Source organism: Cibotium barometz, chromosome 1 (assembly GCF_041138505.1).
Source record: "Cibotium barometz isolate CiBa-2024 chromosome 1, ASM4113850v1, whole genome shotgun sequence".
Classification (NCBI taxonomy): domain Eukaryota; kingdom Viridiplantae; phylum Streptophyta; class Polypodiopsida; order Cyatheales; family Cibotiaceae; genus Cibotium; species Cibotium barometz.
In genome coordinates, this window is record NC_141046.1 from 68,293,617 (window position 1) to 68,313,197 (window position 19,581).

The 19,581-nt window shown below is 46.2% G+C and overlaps 1 protein-coding gene across 2 annotated transcripts in view; it reads right to left on the reverse strand.

Annotated features, from left to right (window-relative positions):
• LOC147642376 (uncharacterized) overlaps positions 1-19,581 on the reverse strand; it is a 156,408-nt gene that overhangs the window by 37,892 nt on the left and 98,935 nt on the right. For both annotated transcript variants that reach the window (XM_086805707.1, XM_086805706.1), the window contains exons 5-6: positions 8,508-8,569; positions 7,387-7,555 (exon numbers count right to left, since the gene is read on the reverse strand). In XM_086805707.1, coding sequence (XP_086661833.1) covers positions 7,387-7,555; positions 8,508-8,569 — 231 coding nt within the window. The remainder of the gene's footprint in view (positions 1-7,386; positions 7,556-8,507; positions 8,570-19,581) is intronic.

Genomic DNA, 19,581 nt, shown 5'->3' on the forward strand with positions numbered 1-19,581 from the left:
TGGTCTCTTATGGCACAAGGATAAGGCATACTTGGTTCCTACCTCATCCTACATTCCCAAGGTGATTTATGAGATGCATTCTTCACTACTTTCACGCCATCTTAGTGTGCTTAAAACTTTTGACAAAGTGAGCATGACAAAGTGAGCAAGAGCTTCTATTGGAAAGCCATGTGGATGTAGGCATATGCTCACTTATGGGAGTGCTGTGTGAACAGGGCTTAACCAAGGGCACTTTTTCCCATGTGGTTTTTCCCCTTGGACATCAAGTGTGAAAGGACACTCTAACATATAATATTTTGTACTTCTATATTATATGGATGTGGCACACATGCAAGGGTTGACTTGCATTTTGTGGATACCACACTTTTGGCTCTCTCTCTCTCTCTCTCTCATTTCTGTGTGTGAGCTTCTCTACCTTGCACCTAACCCTAATGTGCAGGTTTGTGTGTGCGAGTGTGTGAGTCCAACACCCAACATTTGGTATCAGAGCTGGGAGCTGGGAGCTGGCCTTGGAAAACTGCAGCTAGAAGAAACCCTGCAAAAATCCGTTGAAAACAGGCGTTCCGTCCGTTGCCTGTGTTTTCCCGTCGACGCTGTGTTTTTTCCCTCGCCGTCCGTCCGTGGTTTCTGTCGTGCTCCACCGTTCGGCCGCCGAAAACAGGCGGCACTAGTGGGGAGCCCACCACCGCCGTTTATAGCCGGCGTTTTTCCGACAGCGTCCCCCCTCCAGCTGCCCAGAGCCGTCGACCACCAGCAACCTGCAGGTAGCCATCCGTCCTGCCATTCCGTCCACGCGCCGTCCGTCCGTCCGCTGCTCCGACCAGGTCCCTCGCACCTGCCGTCCGGCGCGCTCCTACTCCGTCCAGCCACCGTCGCCCAACGCCAACTTGCTCGCTCGCCGTTCCGACCGACCACGTTCCATTCTGGAAGTCCGTTCGCTCATGCCAGCGACTCGTGCCAGGTGACGGCTCCCGCTCGTTCCGACACCAGCGACTCCGGCTCCAGCGCCCAGCGCTCGCCCGCCCCTGGCCATTCGTGCTGGCGCTCGCCCGCCCCCTGGCTCGCCCGCTACAGGCCATTCGTGCTGGCCCACAGCTGCCGCCTCCGCCTCCCACGTCGCTAGCGACTCTAGCACGCATGCTCGCCTACTCGACTCCAGCGCCCGTCTGCTGTTCTCTCGCCTCTGGCTGGGCCCGACACGTCAGCAGCTCTGCAGATCTCACGACACCTGCACGCCTCCGCCACCTGCCACGTGAATACACTCGCCTGCAGCTCCAAGTGGTGCCTAAGCCCCGTATGGTGCTCTGTGCTCTGTGCTACTCGACAACAGCTGCAGGCCTCTCGACTGTGTGCTCCCGCCTAGCACCTGCATCCTCACACGTGCTGCCAAAGGTATTCTCTGTACAAATTTTTGGTCAAACACAAATACAAAATTTGCAGCCATTCCATTGCAGGTCATATGCAGATTTTGCAGGCACTTCTGTGCAAGTCAAATTCACATGAAAATTGCAGGTGCAATTTGGAGGATTTCTCAATTTCAGGACAAATTGATAAAATTGGGCATGTTGCTTTGACTGCAATTTAGGGGTTTTCAAAATTGAGGTCAAAATCAGCAAATTGAGCCTCTTTCACGCAGCCAATGGTGCCAATATATGTATGAAAAATGTATTGTATGTTCCAGGGATAAAGAAAAATTTGCTCTCCGTCTCAGCCATAAACGACCAAGGTTTAAAGGTTGAATTTGAAGACGGGAAGTGTTTGGTAAAAGACCCATCAAAGGGTTATGAAATAGTCACTTCTGGAACACGATACAAAGGCTTGTATAAGCTGGACGGCTATGACAAGTGCACTTATAATGCAAATACAGTGGCTGCCCACACTCCTGCTATGCATGATGCAGAGCTATGGCATGCTCGTTTTGGGCATGTAAATTTTCAGAGTTTGATGCTTTTGCAGAAGCATCATATGGTTGATAATATGCCGCCTCTTGAGTCTCCGCCAAGACATGTATGTGAGGGGTGTATTTTGGGAAAGATGCATCGGAAACCATTCCCCAAAGATGGAGCTGTTAGAGCTGAAAGTAAATTACAGCTCATACATAGTGATGTATGTGGTCCAATGCGGACACCATCCATAGGGGGGCATCTTTACTTCGTCACATTCATTGATGACTACTCCAGGTTTGCTTGGGCTTACCATTTGAAAGCGAAAGAAGATGTGTTTACATGCTTTCGACACTTTGTAGCAATGGCTGAAAATATGTGTGCATGTAAAGTCCAAACACTCCGCTCCGATAGAGGTGGAGAATACATGTCAAATGCATTCAAGGATTATATGCTTCAAAAGGGCATCAAACACCAATGTAGTGTGCCTTATACACCGCAGCAGAATGGTGTAGCTGAAAGGAAAAATAGATCTCTCATGGAGATGGCAAGATGCATGGTGAAAGCACAAAAGTTGCCTCACAAATTTTGGATGGAAGCTATAATGTGTGCAACTCATGTGTTGAACAGGTGTCCAACAAAAGCTTTGAAAACCATAACACCATTTGAGGCTTGGTATAGCCGAAAGCCAACAGTGGATTATATGCGTACATTTGGGTGTTTGGCATATGCACATGTGCCAGAACAACTCCGAACAAAGCTTGATGACAAAGCAATTAAATGCATTTTTGTGGGCTACAGCAATGAAAGCAAAGGATACCGTCTTTATAATCCAACTACACGAAGGATTTTTGTAAGTAGAGATGTGGTATTTGCTGAAAATTCAGAACAGCCCATGTACAGCTTGTATAAAAGCAATGATACAGGCTTACAGAACATGTTTAATGGACTTTTACCCATTGCAATTAGGGGGGATTCAGATCAGCCAGCCCCTACACAAGAAAATCCACATGTAGAACATGTGGACCAGCCAGCCATTCAGCCCCCTTCTATGGAAGAAGTGGAAGATCTTGTCAGGGAAGAGCAAACAGCCATAGACACAGCTAAGTCAGTGCCAAGATGGTTGCTGAAAACTTTGCAAGAAAGCAAACTTGCAGCTCCACTCACAGGTAGAACAAGGGCTAGTTCCAGCCATGCTTTGAATGTACATCGTGGGGAGTCTGCATTCGCAATGAGTGGTCTCTTTGATTCAGAAGAGCCTTCTTCTTATGAAGAAGCACATGAGAATGAGCATTGGTTGCAAGCTATGCAAGCTGAAATTTCTTCTATCATGAAGAACAATACATGGGATCTTGTGGAATTGCCTAAAGGCAAGTATGTAATTGGAACAAAGTGGGTGTACAAAGTCAAAAGAAAGTCTGATGGTACTATTGACAGGTACAAAGCAAGACTTGTGGCTAAAGGCTACTCCCAGAAAAAGGGAATAGATTATGAAGAGACTTTTGCTCCTACTTCGAGAATGACCACAATAAGATCAGTGATTGCATTGGCTGCCCATAAAGGATGGAAAGTGCATCAATTGGATATCAAAACTGCATTCTTAAATGGGGATTTACAGGAGGAAGTATATGTAAATCAGCCCATTGGTTTTGTAGTTCCTGGTGAGGAACATAAAGTATGCAGGTTGCACAAAGCATTGTATGGATTAAAGCAAGCTCCAAGAGCTTGGTATGATAAGATACATGCTCATCTAGCCAGCCAAGGTTATGAGAATAGTCCAGCTGAAAGCACATTGTATGTGAAGAAAACCGATGCCGATATTCTCATAGTCATCTTGTATGTAGATGACATGCTCATTACAGGTACAAGCAAAGCACAAATTTCAGATTTCAAAGCTGATTTGAAAGCTGAATTTGATATGTCACATTTGGGGCCTTTACACTACTATCTCGGCATACAGTTTATGCATACAGATGATGGCATTGTTATGCAGCAAACTAAGTACATAAAAAGTTTGCTAAAAAGGTTTCACATGGATGAATGTAAGTCCATTTCTACTCCGGTAGAACCAGGTGTACGGCTTACTATGCATGATATTGGAGAGCCTTTTGAGGCCGGCATTTACAGCCAGGCAGTGGGATGCCTCATTTACTTGTGTAACACGAGGCCAGACATATCTTTTGGAGTGTCTTTGTTGAGCAAATTCATGCACAGCCCAGGCACAAAGCATTGGCAAGCAATCAAACGCATTTTTTGCTATCTCAAGGGTACCCTGGATCTTGGTTTGTTCTATCCCAGGGGGGGCAGCTTGCAGCTTTATGCATACAGTGATTCAAATTGGGCTGGTGATTATGATACCAGGCAATTCACTAGTGGGAATTATTTTTTTCTTGGCAGTTCATGCATATCTTGGTTGAGTAAAAAGCAACCCACTGTTGCTACATCTACTTGTGAGGCTGAGTACAGGGCAGTCTTTACAGCTACAGTAGATTGTGTATGGTTGAGGAGACTATTGGCTGATCTTTGTGAGTGTCAGCAGACACCCACCACCATTCTCACTGATAGCCAGAGTGCTATGGCCGTGGCACGAAATCCAGTATTTCATGCACGTACCAAGCACATAGAGATTCATTATCACTATGTCAAGAGAGGCTACATGCAGGGGAGATCAGTTTATCTTATTGCCCTACACAGGATAATGTTGCAGATCTATTCACAAAGGCTTTACCTCGAGAAAAGTTTGAAGCTTTCCGCAAAGCTTTGGGCTTACTCTCATACAGAGAGTGATCTGCTACCTTGTACAGGTTCACACTTCCACTACAGGGGGGATTTGTAGGCATATGCTCACTTATGGTAGTGCTATGTGTGAACAGGGCTTAACCAAGGGCACTTTTTCCCATGTGGTTTTTTCCCTTGGACATCAAGTGTGAAAGGACACTCTAACATATAATATTTTGTACTTCTATATTATATGGATGTGGCACACATGCAAGGGTTGACTTGCATTTTGTGGATAGCACACTTTTGGCTCTCTCTCTCTCTCTCTCATTTCTGTGTGTGAGCTTCTCTACCTTGCACCTAACCCTAATGTGCAGGTTTGTGTGTGTGAGTGTGTGAGTCCAACACCCACCAGTGGAGAGATGTCAAGAAGTTTGTGTTGGAAGGTATGTCTTGCCAAAAGAATAAGGATAGCGATCAACTTCCAAGTGGATTACTTCATCCTTTGCCATTTTCGGATGGGAAATGGACTCACATTTCTATGGACCTCATTACGGGTCTACCAACGACAAAGCATGGATGGGATCAAATATTTGTGGTGGTGGATAGACTCACAAAATCAACCCATTTCATTGCTTCAAAGATTACTTATGGGGCCTTTCACATTGCCAAGCAATTCATGAAACATGTATTCAAGATACATGGTTTGCCACTCAACATAGTTTGTGATAGGGATACCAAGTTCATGGGTACTTTCTGGAGGACATTATATGAGAGCTTGGAAACCCAAATCACTCCATCTAAAGCCTATCACCCTCAAACAGATGGACAAACGGAGTGTAAAAACAAATGGCTTGAAGTGTATTTGAGACATTATTGTCACGATATGCAAACATCTTGGGATGAGTGGCTCTATCTTGCTGAATTTTGTCATAATTCAAGCAAGCACTTGAGTATCGAGATGTCACCTTTCAAGGCTCTCTATGGGTATCAAGTACATGTGCCATCTATTGCCTTTTATGAGGACAAAATGGTTAATCTTTTGGCCAAGGAAGTGAAAACGATAAAACAGCTTCTTCAACTTTGCAAGGACAATATGAAGAAGGCTCAAGATGTCATGAAGGGAAATGTGGATGAGCATAGGCGTAAGATGGAGTTTAAAGAAAGTGACTATGTGCTATTAAAGCTTCCTAAGAGCCGTCATAATATTCTCAAGAGATCTTTCAATCCAACTTTGACTCATAGATATTATGGTCCATACATGGTAGTCAAGAAGGCCGGTAACTTGGCTTACGAGCTTGATTTGTCTTCTTCTACAAGAATTCATGATGTTTTTCATGTGTCCAATCTTAAGAGGTTTATGGACACTCTTCCACAAGAGATTGAAGAGCTACCACCCATGGACGAAAAAAGGGAGATCATATATTAGCCGGAAAGAATTGTGGACAAGAGGATACGAGAGTCGAGGAATAGGAACATTGAAGAATTCCTTGTAAAGTGGAAGCAATTGCCCATGGATGAGGCTACTTGGCAATCTTTGGAGTATGTGCAACAACATGGTTTACTTGAGGAAGATGTTGCTTGACCAAGTGGCATGATTTGTATGGAGAAAATGGACAATACTTGGGATTATATACATGCTGTAATTTTTGGATAATTTTGATAAGATCTGTTGGGGTCGATGCTCTACTCTAACAAGCTTCATTGGTCAACACAATGGAAGAATATGATGCCAGACATGATTGGCTAACTGTATGCATGATTTGCAGCCTATTCCATAGAGTTTTCATGAAGAATCTTTCAAGGGATTTTATCTACAACAAGAGCTGCCATAACAGTCCCACACATATGCATAGGAGATGAAGACTTATGGACTTCCTTACATTTGGAGAGCATATTTGGGCCTTCACCACTTCCCATTGATTTCATTTGAGGCTATGATGAATTGTGGATATCTTGTATGATTTTGAGAACAAAATCTTTGGGAAGGGATGGTTTGTAATGTAGCAAAACTAAGGTCCAAAATATGTAAATAATGGGCCATGGGCAAGGCTACTATAAATAGGGCCTTGGGTTCATTGTAGGGATCTTTTGATCATTCTTATCTTGGACACTTACAGGTACTCATGACTCCTTTCATGGAGATGGCCTTTCATGGTCTAGGATTCATGGCAAGCTTGATAGCCATCCTTATGGTGAGAGGTTAAATCACTTAGGCCTTATACACATACCTTCTTTGCTACATGTGAATGTGGATTTCTTCTCTTTTCATCATAATCACATCGATTTCTCATGCGTTTGATACTTATCAAATGGATGCTAGATTTGGACTTTATGTGTTGATTTCTTTGATATTTGGTCTAGATCCGTTTCATAGATAGTGGCCATTTGGACACACAACTCTGCCACTCATATTCTACATGTAACTAAACCTTTGTTATCTGAGGGTGTTTCTACTTATGAAAATCTTCACACACGAAATCATTCACCTATGGGCGTGCGACTTTGCCACCCCTTAGCTGTCTATGATTTGGCCTGTGAGTAATAAACTAGTTCTTAGATAGATCCTTGTCAAAGTAGCATTCCCCTTTCTACCATTGTTTCTACACCAGTTAATCACTCAGACAAGACTACAAGTTATAAATAGGCCCTCGCCACATTTCAACTCCTACAAGCCATGTTACTCTTCATTAAGCATCAAGTACCATTGTGTTATACAAGCCCATCATATCATAGTCCAAAGCATTCTAACATGAAAGATATAGTGAAAATGGATGAGCACTACCTGCTGACCAAAGCCAACAAATAAGAAGCTTATATCTGGCCACAAGCTCTTAGGAAGCCAGGTCTCAAGTGATGCTCTCACTTGTCCTGGATTGGAACCTTCCGGAGCCCACTCCAATCTGCAACATACTCTTCTGACATTGGTATCAACAATGAAGCCTTCCTGCCCTCTAGAAAACAAGAAAACTCGCAACTGTGTGAGCAGCAAAGAAAGTATATTGACATGTATATTAATTGCTATTGTATCAAAAAGAAAACTTCACATTTAGCTTAATGCTCAAATCTAGAAAAGCTAGTTGCTAATGTCAGGTCATGATGCTCAAAATATGAACTTGAAAAAGGAGGACACATTCAAAAAGAAACATGTTTCGGAAAGCCCAGGCTGAGTGGCAGAATGGGGCGGCGGGCTGGGGCTCAGCAAAAGGCGGACGGGCAGGCCCAGGCGGGCACACAGGCAGAAAGGCTGTGCAGAGGGCAGAAAGCAGGCAGGCAATGGTGGAAGGCAGGCCCGCACACTGTGCAGAGCACAACCCGTTTCAACAATATTTTGTTTGACCATTAAATTTAAATTGGAAATTTGGTGATCCGGTGACCAACCACAAGCTCGTACTACAAATACTCCCCTTGGTTATAAAGCACCTAAGGGGCCTGACAGGCCAATTTTTGACCCCTAGTGTGGATTGCTGGTCTTGGTTTTTCTTTGTTGACATTAAGTATTTAATTAAGTTGATAATTCCTAGATCCATGCTCCCTGTTACAAAAAAAAAGGGAATTTTTTCAAGTGGATATTCCTTTGTTGGGAAACCTTCACTTCCTAATACAACATTATGGTGTTTTACATTTTAAGGAATGCTATGGAAAATATGAAAACAACAAGCACAATCCATACTTCTTTTACACTTCCCAATGAAAGATTGTGGCCTCAATCCTGACTATAAAGCACAATAGCAATCACTAAGATAACCTCATCATGTTTATCCACAATCACTTAACCTTGATTTCAATGAGAAAAAAAATTGTAGATGAATAACATGGTTAGACAAGAAAAAACCCAACATAGAACCAAAAATAATAACCTCACTTAGAGAAATAATGAACTCATAACTCATCAAAATAACTTACTTTCCAAAAGCAACCCAAAGGACTAAAAGTGCAACCTTAGGTCCAACCCCAGGAAGTTTCAGCTGCATGAAAAGGAAGTACAACCACCACGAGGATATGTGTCAATAATGATGCAAATTTTCCTTGTTAATAACTCCTCATTTCCACAGCACTTACATAAGATTACTTGTAAGCATAACAATCCTTTCCACAAACAATGAGACATATTGTCTGAACAGGAATGAAACAAAAAGGATTGAGAGCCTTCTTTTAAGATAGTAACTGTCATAACTCAAATCTACTTAATACTACCTTAAGGAGGTCTGTTCAGGGCTTGCCAGAACCCATATCCCAATGATTGATTAGGTTTTCATGCTTGAAACTCTTCGGGGGAAAAAATCGCAAACCAATCTTATCCACGTGTTCCTAATAATAGTTTAATTAGTGGCCGATAAGGCACTACAGCACATACATTGACAAGCATTGGGCAATTTTTTATTTTTTATTTTTTCACAACTAGCCTTAGGCCCAAGATCCTCCCGTAGTTACTGTTTTTCACCGCACGTAAGTGCTTTTTATCTGCCCATAGGCGATGCCACCAAGGAAGCAGCTTGTGGGGTTTTGAACCCAAGACCTCCTGGTCCTAGGCAAAGTTGGCAAACACCACCACCACTTGGGCTATATCACCTCATTGGCTTGGTCAAGTTTTTTTAAGGGTATCATGACTCAGCAGCACACATAAATGATTCAGCAAAATTCTTCCTCCTATCATGTACTACAAATCTAACAAAAAGATAAGGAACGGATACGGTGAGTGACCAAAATCTTGCAATTTGTTTGATCGCCATAGTAAATAGCACCAGTACTGAGTGCTTTGCTGGCTGGTAGCATCGACTTTGAGAGCTCCCCATACTGCTGGTGCGTCTTCCCCTGCTGCACACCGTTGTGCCCACACATTCTGCCCACCAATCGTTTTGCTCTCATCCTCTCTGCGCAGCCCTTCCTACTGCCTGCCATTCACCTCTCCCCCCTGCTGCACATCTATGCGCTTCATATCCTGCCAGCCATTCTCCTTGCATCCTCCTCACTGTGCAGCCCTCCTCCTGCCTGCCTTCAACTTCACCATGCCCGCCATTCACCTCCTCCTGCCCGCCAATCTGTTCTTATCTGCCCTTGCCATTTTCTCCCCTCTCCCGCATAGATAAGCTTCTCCCCCTTTTTGCCTGCATCAGCTTACGGAAATTATTCTTGTGTTCAAGTTGCCCACCTGCTCCTTGATTGGCATTATGGCTTCTGCCCAAGCAAATCCTTCTCCACTTCCACAGGCCAAGAGAACTATCAATTTTTCACAAGACGAGCTTCTCATCCTCCAAAGTGACATTGACAATGAAATGAAGACAGCTCTCAACTGGTTGTGCACTTTCTTGATTAACGTTTACTTGCACAAGGGTTCTTCCACGTTGACTTCAACTTCCCGGAAGCCACATCTCAGGCACTTGCCAGCAGCCTGTTTCCCTTGACCTGTGGAAATTATCCTTCTTCGAGTACCGGATGGACTTTGATCCAGAGGTAGAGGATTAACGCCTTACTCCAATTTCTCTCACATTTCCCACTCTTCCACGGGGTTTTTGGAAGTTGTTCGCTTCCATAGGACCTAGAAGTACCTATTGTTTACTTCCACAACAGTTACCGCCACTTCTAATGGAATACCCTAAGTTTTTATTCTTGTTCCTGACCCATCCATCACTGATGGTTACATCTTGTTACAGAGACCGGATGGCTCACATTTTCGTTAGAGGATGGAGATTGCTCGCAAAGCAAATCAGTACCGTTTTTGCGACCACCAGGGTCAACTTGCTCCAAATCCGAAGGCCGCAGTAGGAGGCGGCCTGAACATGCTCCTCAAATGTCTCCCCCTGCAGCCACTCATGCACCTCAGCATACTACACAGCAATGGGCGAATGGGAAGGAGAGGTGGAACTCTTCTTGGAGCATTTCCCCTCCCTAATGTGAGACATGTCCCGCCTCAGAGGGGGGTCCTCCTACATCAACTACAATATCTCAAAACTGTATTACCTCTCTCTAGAATATTTTCTCTCTCTAGACCAAAAACAAAGGAAAACAATGTTTTCTTGCATTCTGAAATAGGGGATGATTATAGGAGACTGAGAGGAGAACTTATACATCTTTAGGGGCTGAGGAGGAACCTTACATCCTCTCCCACTTGAAAGACGCGAGATGTCCTCATCTCGCAAAGTGGGGGTAATCCTTTACTAGTTGATCTTCTTTTTCCCAAGTGGCTTCCTCTAAAGGGTAGAACTTCCACTTGACCAAAAACTCTCTAAGGACTCTGTTCCTAGAGAGCCTTCTCCCGAACATCAAGGATTTCTTCAGGTTGGAGTTCCATACATGGACTTCGTAATGTTTTTCAGCATCATCAAAAACACCTTATCCAAAACCACCTTCACTCTGCAGTCATGGAAGGTTACTCTTGCAAGAGCATAAACTCAATGCAAGCCAAGTTATATTATAGTCACACCTTGTGGTCGGGAGCTCAGGGACCAAGGGTGGTGTATGTATTTTCATGTTAGACCCTATCTTGCCTTGCATCATTGGCCATGGTGTCTTTTTGCCGCTAGAGCGTAGTGGATAATAATTATGGAGGATGGAAGACACATTGCTATTCTAAACATGTATGCACCTAATCATACACGGGAGAGAATGGCCCTCATTGATAAGTGCGTATGGCGCACCCACTTGAGTGTGCCTCCCAAGAGAGGTTTATTCCTTTGCTCTTTTCTTGGTCTAAGCGGAGAAAGGATGCAGATTACATCTATGCATGCTTAGACTGCTTCTATGTTTCTTGATAGGAGAGGACATACACTCATAGCATCTGGCACTTCCAAATCTCATCATTGTCGAGTGGTTTTAGGTATTAGAGGTGTACAACACTTGTGCTTATGTGCCAGGGTTTTCCAAAGATAGAAAGAAGAGTGCCGATGAATCACACATAGAACACATTTGCTTCACCAATCATATGAGTTAGATAGGAACTATCATCACCCAATAAAGAAAAGATCGCCTGAAGTGTATTGAGATAGAATGAGGCGAGTAAACGCCTGAGAATAGAGAGGAGTCGCCTAATACCCCCTTCTTTGCCTACACTACATGGCTGGGCCGCAGGATTTAGATGTCAAGAGGTGGATGGCACTCCAGGAGCAGCAGAGCATTGGCAATCCCAGGGCCTCCCGATTTCTGGAAGCGGATGTGGGACAGCTTTCGACGACGGAAGATCACCCTTGTCTTATGCCAGCTAGCGCAGAAGAGCTTAGCCATTGGCACTGGTTGGCCATTGGGGACAGACCAGCATTATGGCAAAGGTGTGGCTATCCCCAGGGATCTCAGTGTCACTGTCTTTGGGATTGCCCAAAGGCCGAACAGATCTGGCAGAGGTTCCTATACATTTTCTCTATGGATTGGGCTCCCGCGTATTGTTACGTGGGGCACTGTTGCTTGGGCCATTGAGGCCGCAATCATCATGCCATATGAGGAAGGTGAGGGACTAGCCCTTCAAGTCTCTCACCTTTGTACTTCCACTGTGCCAGTACCAGCTCCGTCTACTGGTCGTTGGTCCCTTGGTTCTAGCCAAAGATGGGAGATTTGTAGTAGTATAGCCGCATGGCATATATGGAGAGCTCGTTGCAACGAAGCCATCAAAGGCACCGTCACCCTGCCCCAGTAGAGTCTATCTGGAGCATCTGGCTCAATATTATTCATACCCTCAGAGATCAGTGGGGGCAACTTCAGGGTGCCTCAGATCGCATGAGGAAGCGTTGGGAGGCCTTCCTCAGGATCTCGTGGCACGGACCCTTTCTTACAGATACTAGTGGCGACCCACTTGGCATTACAGACCACTAGTGTAGTTATATCCCCTCCCCCCCCCCCCCCCCCCCACACACACACACACATTGTATGAGATAGCCTTCTCCTCCTAGAGCCGCCAGTTGGAGGAGAAGTGCGTGGGGTCAACTGGCCCCACTGTGCACTGAGGGCCAGAAGAGGAATCGTGACAAGGAATTGGCCGCCACATCGGTCGCGCGTGTGCGCGGGGGGTGGGGGGGGCTCTTCGTGATTGGAGGGGGCCTGCCTTCTGCGGGCAGGTGCTCTGATAAGTGCTCGTAGCGGTTCTCTGATAGAACTGAATCCTCCTACATGCTGCCAGCTTGGTGCACACGGTGGCGACGCTCAGCTTTGGTGCTTGGCTGGTGACCTTGGTGGGGGCCAACCGTCCGCCACATCGGGCGCGCGGGGGGTGGGTTGGGGGGGGGGTGTGGGGGGGGGCTCTTCGTGATTGGAGGGGGCCCGCCGTCTGCAGGCAGGTGCTGTGATAAATGCTCATAGCGGTTCTCTGATAATAGAACTGAATCCTCCTGCATGCTGCCAGCCTGGTGCATACGGTGGCGACGCTCAGCTTTGGTGCTTGGCTGTTGACCTTGGTGGGGGCCAACCGTTCGCCACTCCCATGGTCGATACGTGGTGCTCCTCGGCCTGGGCCCTGGTGCGTATCTGAGCGGGAAGTATGAGGGGGAATCACCGGGGGCGGTCTCCTAGATTGACACCGAGGGCTAGCTTTGACCAGATGACCCATCTTCCTGCAAATGAAACATTGGTCTGGAAGGCCGGAATACTCCATCCACTCTCTGCATAATGGGGTCGCCCCAAAGGCTGGGAATAGATATCATGAGAGGCATGGAATCCGGTGAGGCAACATATATGTGGAGAGATGGAATCACGGCTGCTCGTGCGAGGGCCGAGGCAGGGGTTGGGGGGGGGGGGGATTCCATCACTCTCTCGATGGCACCACCAATCACCGGGAGAAGAGAAAGGTATTCCTTCCTGAGGCATGCAAAGTCCACTGTCACGGGAAAGCGTGAAACTCGGGTTAGATGCCGGGTCGAAGCCATGCTGCTACCCTGCAAAGAAGGCATGGGCCGTACGCAATGCAACAGGGCTCAGTTGCATGATAAGATCAGATGCTGGTTGGTGAGTGAAACTCAACCTGGTAGTAGCCACGCCCGAATGGATGTATATTTGCAAGCTTTGCAGGCGCACCTAGAAGGCTAGCCTAAAGGAGATCTCTAAGTTGGCCACACGCGGGGCGGCTAGTGACAATCTTGCAAACCAGAGTGGAGGCCTCTATGGATGCGACAGTCGTAGCGAGAAGCTGCAAGTCTGCTTTGGAAAATGAAAGGCAGGTAACGGCGGCCTCGATCGGGGGAGACGGAGTGTCTGCCATGGATCCCTCCTAGGAGCGAAGACGAGAAGAGGCCGAAACTTGCTGAAAATAAGGAACAACCCACTAGTTGAGGGCATTGTTGATGACGACGGAAGAAGGGGGAGGGGGGGGGTAGGGGCACCAGCAGGAGTAGGGGGCGACGACGGGAGCAAAGATTGAAGGTGGGCAGGAGCAAGGAGTGTGCAGGGGGAAAGGGGCACAGGTGCGAGTAGGAGGCAGCACATGAATAGAGCGAGGGCTGGCGAAGGGGGGGCGCAGGCGGCAGAGGGGGGGGGGGAGCCGAGAATGACATAGAGCTGGAGGGCGGGGAGCGTAGCTCGCTAGCTCCTCAACTGGTAAAGATTTTGTGTTTTTTGGTTCCGCGATGCATGTTACATCTTGAGTGGCTCGCACTGATCCTTGATCCGCTTCAGCCTTCCCCCTAAGTGGGTAGGGGTTTTTACCAGTCATGGTATCTCGATGGGAGTCCATGGTGCAAATGAAGACACCCTCATGACTTTCTTTGTAAGGCGACAGGGCAGATTGATATGATCCAACGCTTGATAAAGGACCTTGGCAGTTGCACTTTACAAAGGGTGAGAGTGATTTGGCCTTTAGCCAAAGTGGCAAGATCCTTTCCTCAGGGTAGAGACTTCGAGCATAGTCACAAGAAACGTTTCGAGGTTTTCGAGTTTTGTTTCGAAAGGTTTCGTCTCTCAGCTAAGAAACTACAAGGTTTTGAAAAATCAATAATTTCATAAAGTATAAATACTTAAAGAACTTATAGTAGCCATCTAAAAACATAGTGTAAAGATGAAGAAATGATGTCTTCTCACGCATTTCGGGAAACCATCCTTATTTTGGTGAGGCATTATGGCAATTTTGCTCGATTGGATGCCACAAGTGGCTCAATCAAGGACTCTTAAAAATTGAAGAAGAGAAGGTACAAATTGGGAAAGATTTAAGACATTGAAGGATGGTGTACGAGGAAAAAGGGGAAAGAAGAGAAAAGGAGAAGAAGAGCAACGGAGAAGAAGAGGAGAGAAGAAGAGAATGAAGGAAGGAGTAGAGGTGAAAGAAAGAAGTAGTAGAAGATGGAAAAGGGAAGGAGGGAGGCAGGAGAAGAAGAGGGAAGGAAGGTGATGAGGAGGATATGGAAGAAAAATAAAATAAAAAAATCCCAAAAAAGTCTAGGGAAAAAAAAAAGGAAACTTGGAATTTGGGCGAAACTGTCGTACTGGAGAGGTTTTGAGGTTTTTTAAAAACATTTGAAGTTTCGAGGTTTCAAAAGCTAGAAATAGGTTTTTTTGTTACTATGACCGCGAGGTTACGTGGCATTACATGCGACCCGTTTGGCTGTTCTCCCCTCCGCCCCATTGTATGAGATAGCCTACCTCCAAGAGCGGCCAGCTAGCGAGGAAGAGCCTATTGTTTTCTTTCTCCGATGATTGAGAGTGGATCTTGTACTTAGCCGATTTGGTTGCATTTTTGGTAAGTAATGGAAGGATCTGTTAAAAGCCATATTTTATGTGGTTATCATTTACGAGCCTTAACATGTAGAATCAGCGTGCATCCCTAATCCCAAGGGGTTTTCCCCCCAAATTAGGTCCACTAGTCGAAGGTTAGCATCAAGGACTTAACACACTTCCCCCTTGCAGATATTTACATTCTCGTAAATGAATGTGTGGAATCTTTGTTTCAAACTAGCTACGGACTCCCAAGTCGACTCCCCTCAGCCCTATCTTTCTGCTTAGTTTTATATTCAAGAATCAACTTATTCCTAAGCTTCCTCTCCCTAAAGTCAACAATAAGCTCTGGCTCATGTGGAACAAAGGACAAGTCCCCAACATCAACAAGTTTTTGAGGTACATAATACAAAGCATTACTTCTTTCTTGTACATAATAGAAAGCAGTAGTTTAGGACTCTTGTTTGATGTTTGCTAACGTATGATAAAATGGCGTATGAAATTGGCCTATCATTCTTGCTCTTTTTTTAAATAAAAAATCAAAGACTTTTTTTTTACTAAAAGTGACACCGTGGCTGGTCTGCACCTTGTAGGTTCTAGGTTGGGCAGTGGGCACTATACTATGAAAAATCCCTACACTATACCAATGTACTGCACATACTTATTAGTACATATAATACATAGTATTTAGTATGTACTATGTACATTCAAGTTTTCAGCCTTCAACTTTCAACTTTCAAATTGTCAATATTTTTAAGTCCCGACTCCCACATGCATATATAGCCCCAAATTTAAGGCCACGTATGAAACTCCACGAGGAGCTGAATGATGAATCATACTTTATCATACTTATCATTCTCCCTGACGTATGGTAGTATGAAACGTATCATAGGAACTATGTGGGTGAATTTGCAGAGACTTCGGCCCCTTTTTGAGTCTGTGCCATCTTTCACTGATTTAGACCCCGGCCACTCCTAAGAGTGGTCCGGTGATCTTCTCCTTTCCACTTAGCGTAGCACTAGAGTAAGAGTGGAGTCTGGAGTTTGTCTCCTCCACTATTCATGGGCATGTGATAGAGCTCTCTTATCTGCTGGAGGACCTGCGCCTCACTGACATTGCACTCACTTTTGGTCCTTGGCCCGCATGAAGCTTGGAGGATGAAGCAACGTGGACTTGGATGGCAAGCTCGAGAGCTCCATTTTGGAAGTGATCCTCTTCATCTACCTTCATGTGTCATTGGCGGTCCCCCTCCCACCCTCCTACAGATACCTTTACTGTGAAAGTTGGATCCCAATATACGCATACAGTCAGGCCAGAGCGGAGTGGGCCCACATGAAGCACAGGATCCATGAACATTTCCGATGGTTGCACGCCAGGACAGACTGTGACTACTCTCCATCCAAACCCTCACCCAAGTCTTACCTGGTGAACGCCAGCTCAGACAGATCTCACCCCACTAGGCCCCTCTGATATGGATGGTCTCTTGGAACATTCATGCATTGGGTAGTCCACTGTGCCGTTTTAGGCGGGGAGTCCTTCTCAAGGAGCTGTAGAGAGCCTTAGTGGGAGGCTCTATCGACATTCTCTTTCTTTAGGAGTATCACTTGTCAGCTGGGCATACCCACAAATTCGAGAAGATTCTGCAGGGCATGAGCCACACTTTTAGGTCACCCGCTTTTGTCTCGTCTGGGAGCCAAGGTGGATTTTTTATCTCAATTAGCAAGCGTCTTCTTCCGGAGGTGGTGGACTCTAGGCACCAACGTCCTCGGGAGAGCATAGTGGGTGATTATCAGCCTTGGGGAGGATCGGGCGGGCTTCCTCAACATTTACAGCCAACTTCATGGCAGGTGGAGCAGACTTCTGGAGCATGATTTGGTAGGGCCTCCTTTCGGCTGATTTTTGGTGTAGGGAGTGACTTTAATATGGTGGATACCAAGGAGCATACACTATGTGGTAGCCAGGACACTGTTTCTGGTGCAGAGCTTGCAACCTAGGAGGAGCTTGTCTTAACATGAGGGGACAGGACTTGGCATCTCCAAAAGTTCGGGTGTGGCGGGGAGTTTGAGATTATCGATATCTGATAGGAGAATGACAGGCCTCGTTTGGATCATTTCTATGTTGATGAGTGGGCTTGTGGACGAGGCGGTTTGGTGGGTATTTTAGTCGGCAATTTCTTTTTAAACCATTCTCGCCTGTCATCCTCTTTCTAGAGGACCCATGGTGACATGACAGTCAGTAGAGGCTCGGCATACCTGAAAGCTTGATCTAGGACCTTGAGATCTACAGTAAGATTGAGGAGCTATGGGAGAGCTTGGTATTTCATGAGGGCACAACGGTGGTGACTCAATATACTGGGCTAAACGAGATCAACACAAATCTCCAGGAGGCAGTGCAGACCCAGTAGAAGAGTTTAGAGATTAGGAGGGGAGTCTCCACCAAAGCCTAGCCTTCCTTCCGCATGCAAGAAAGCACTCCAAGCAACCCTTGGATTGAGGATCGGCCGGCACTGAGATTAGTTCCATTGAAGAGGGGGGAGTACAGTACAGATTCCATGTTCGTGCATCTTTCTGGACTTAGGTTGATGACAGAGGCATAGGGGATTTCTTCAAGACGACAGGGCCTCACCACTCGAGAGATGGTATCGGAGGCTTAGAGGATTGGACGGTACCATTGTTTTTGACCCGCCCCAAGTTCGAGCCATAGCCACTTGTTTCTTTAGTTCCCTTCTCATTGTAGAGGCTTACTCCTCGTAGGTATAGGATGCCAGAAATGAAATGTTATATTAATGTCTTCAAAAGGCCAAAGTGACCTATGAGACCAAAGTTACAACCATGTGACATCTGATACACCGTCTGATACACTGCGAGAGAGAGAGAGAGAGAGAGAGAGAGAGAGAGAGAGTTTGGCAGCGTACTTGTGATGTGGTCCCACGGGCTCTCCAGAGTTTCTTAATGACACCCGTCTCTTCCACGGAGATTGTAGAGGCTTTGCAGGCGCTCCTTAGGAGCAAGTTCTAGGTGAGGATGGGCTTCTGGTTCCCCTGTTTCTTCGTCTTTGGGAGCTCATGAAGGGTGGCTTCCAAGCGGCCTTCAATAAGACCATGATTTCAGGATCTATGCGAGAGAGACTGGCGGAGGGCTTGATTCACTCGATACCCAAGGAAAGAGGCTACAAGTTGGAGATTCGCCAGTGGAGATCTATCACCCTCTTGGAGACGGCCTACAAAATCCTAGCCAAAACAATCAGCCGTTGACTGCAGCGCCAACTCCCATATCCGATCCATGGCATGTGTCACCAATTGGCCGACCATTTGGTCCATTCCTACTTTTTGCGTCTCGTTCACTTGAGGCCAGGCCGGTGTCTCATGTGAAGAGGCCAGTATTTTGCTGACATGGACGGGAGCCAGACTGGTGCCACCCGTGTGTTAGCAGGATGGTGTCGTATGGACGGGAGCCAGATCAGTGCCACCCGTGTATGACCTGGACTGTGTTCGATCCATGGGACTGTCACGCCATGGAAGAGCCAGTATTCGTGCCGTGTTTTACCTATGGGACTGTCACACCTAGGGAAACTCGTGCCTGGAACTGTGTCTTACCTATGGGACTGTCACTCCATAGGAAGACCAGGATTTTATATTTTTTATGTCGTGCCAGTTTTGTGCCGACAGATATTTTGTACATGTTCCATGAACGGGAGATATGTCCATGTTACTTTTGCACATGCACACATATTTTGCATGCTTGAAACTGTTTTCGCATGACATGTATTCGTGTGTTTGCCTGCTTGACGTGTTACTTACTGAGCGGGGACGCCTGCCAGTGAGTCGTGAAGTGTGCCCTGTATTCTGACAAGTTTCAGTGCATGTGAACAGGTGGTAAGTACATGGTACACGTTGTTTTAATGTTTTAAATTCTAACCCTTTCATTTATAAGGTTAGGGGTTCACACTTATTTAAAAGTGGGCACCCCCTTTGGGCACCCACTTTGGGGCCAAGGTGGGGAGCCTCACTTTTAAGTGAGTGTGGGGGTGGGCATGGTCACCTACCCCCACTAATTCCCCACATGCAAGCTAAGGTTATCTCCACATTAATTTTATTAAAAGAGAGGGCCCTCTTCAAGCGTGGCATGGATCGCTTCTCTCTTACGTGAAGAACCAGGCGGCTATCATCCATCGCTTCTCCTCTACACGGCTGAAGTTCACCTTGTTGCTGCTGTACGGCTGCTGCTCCATATAGGCGGCTGCCTTCCCTGCAGACTGGCTGCTACTGGCGACAGTCTCTCCCTCTCTCCAGTCGGCTGGCTGCTGCGAACCACCCTCTACAGGCTGGCTGCGCCTGACTCCCCAAGGCGGCTGA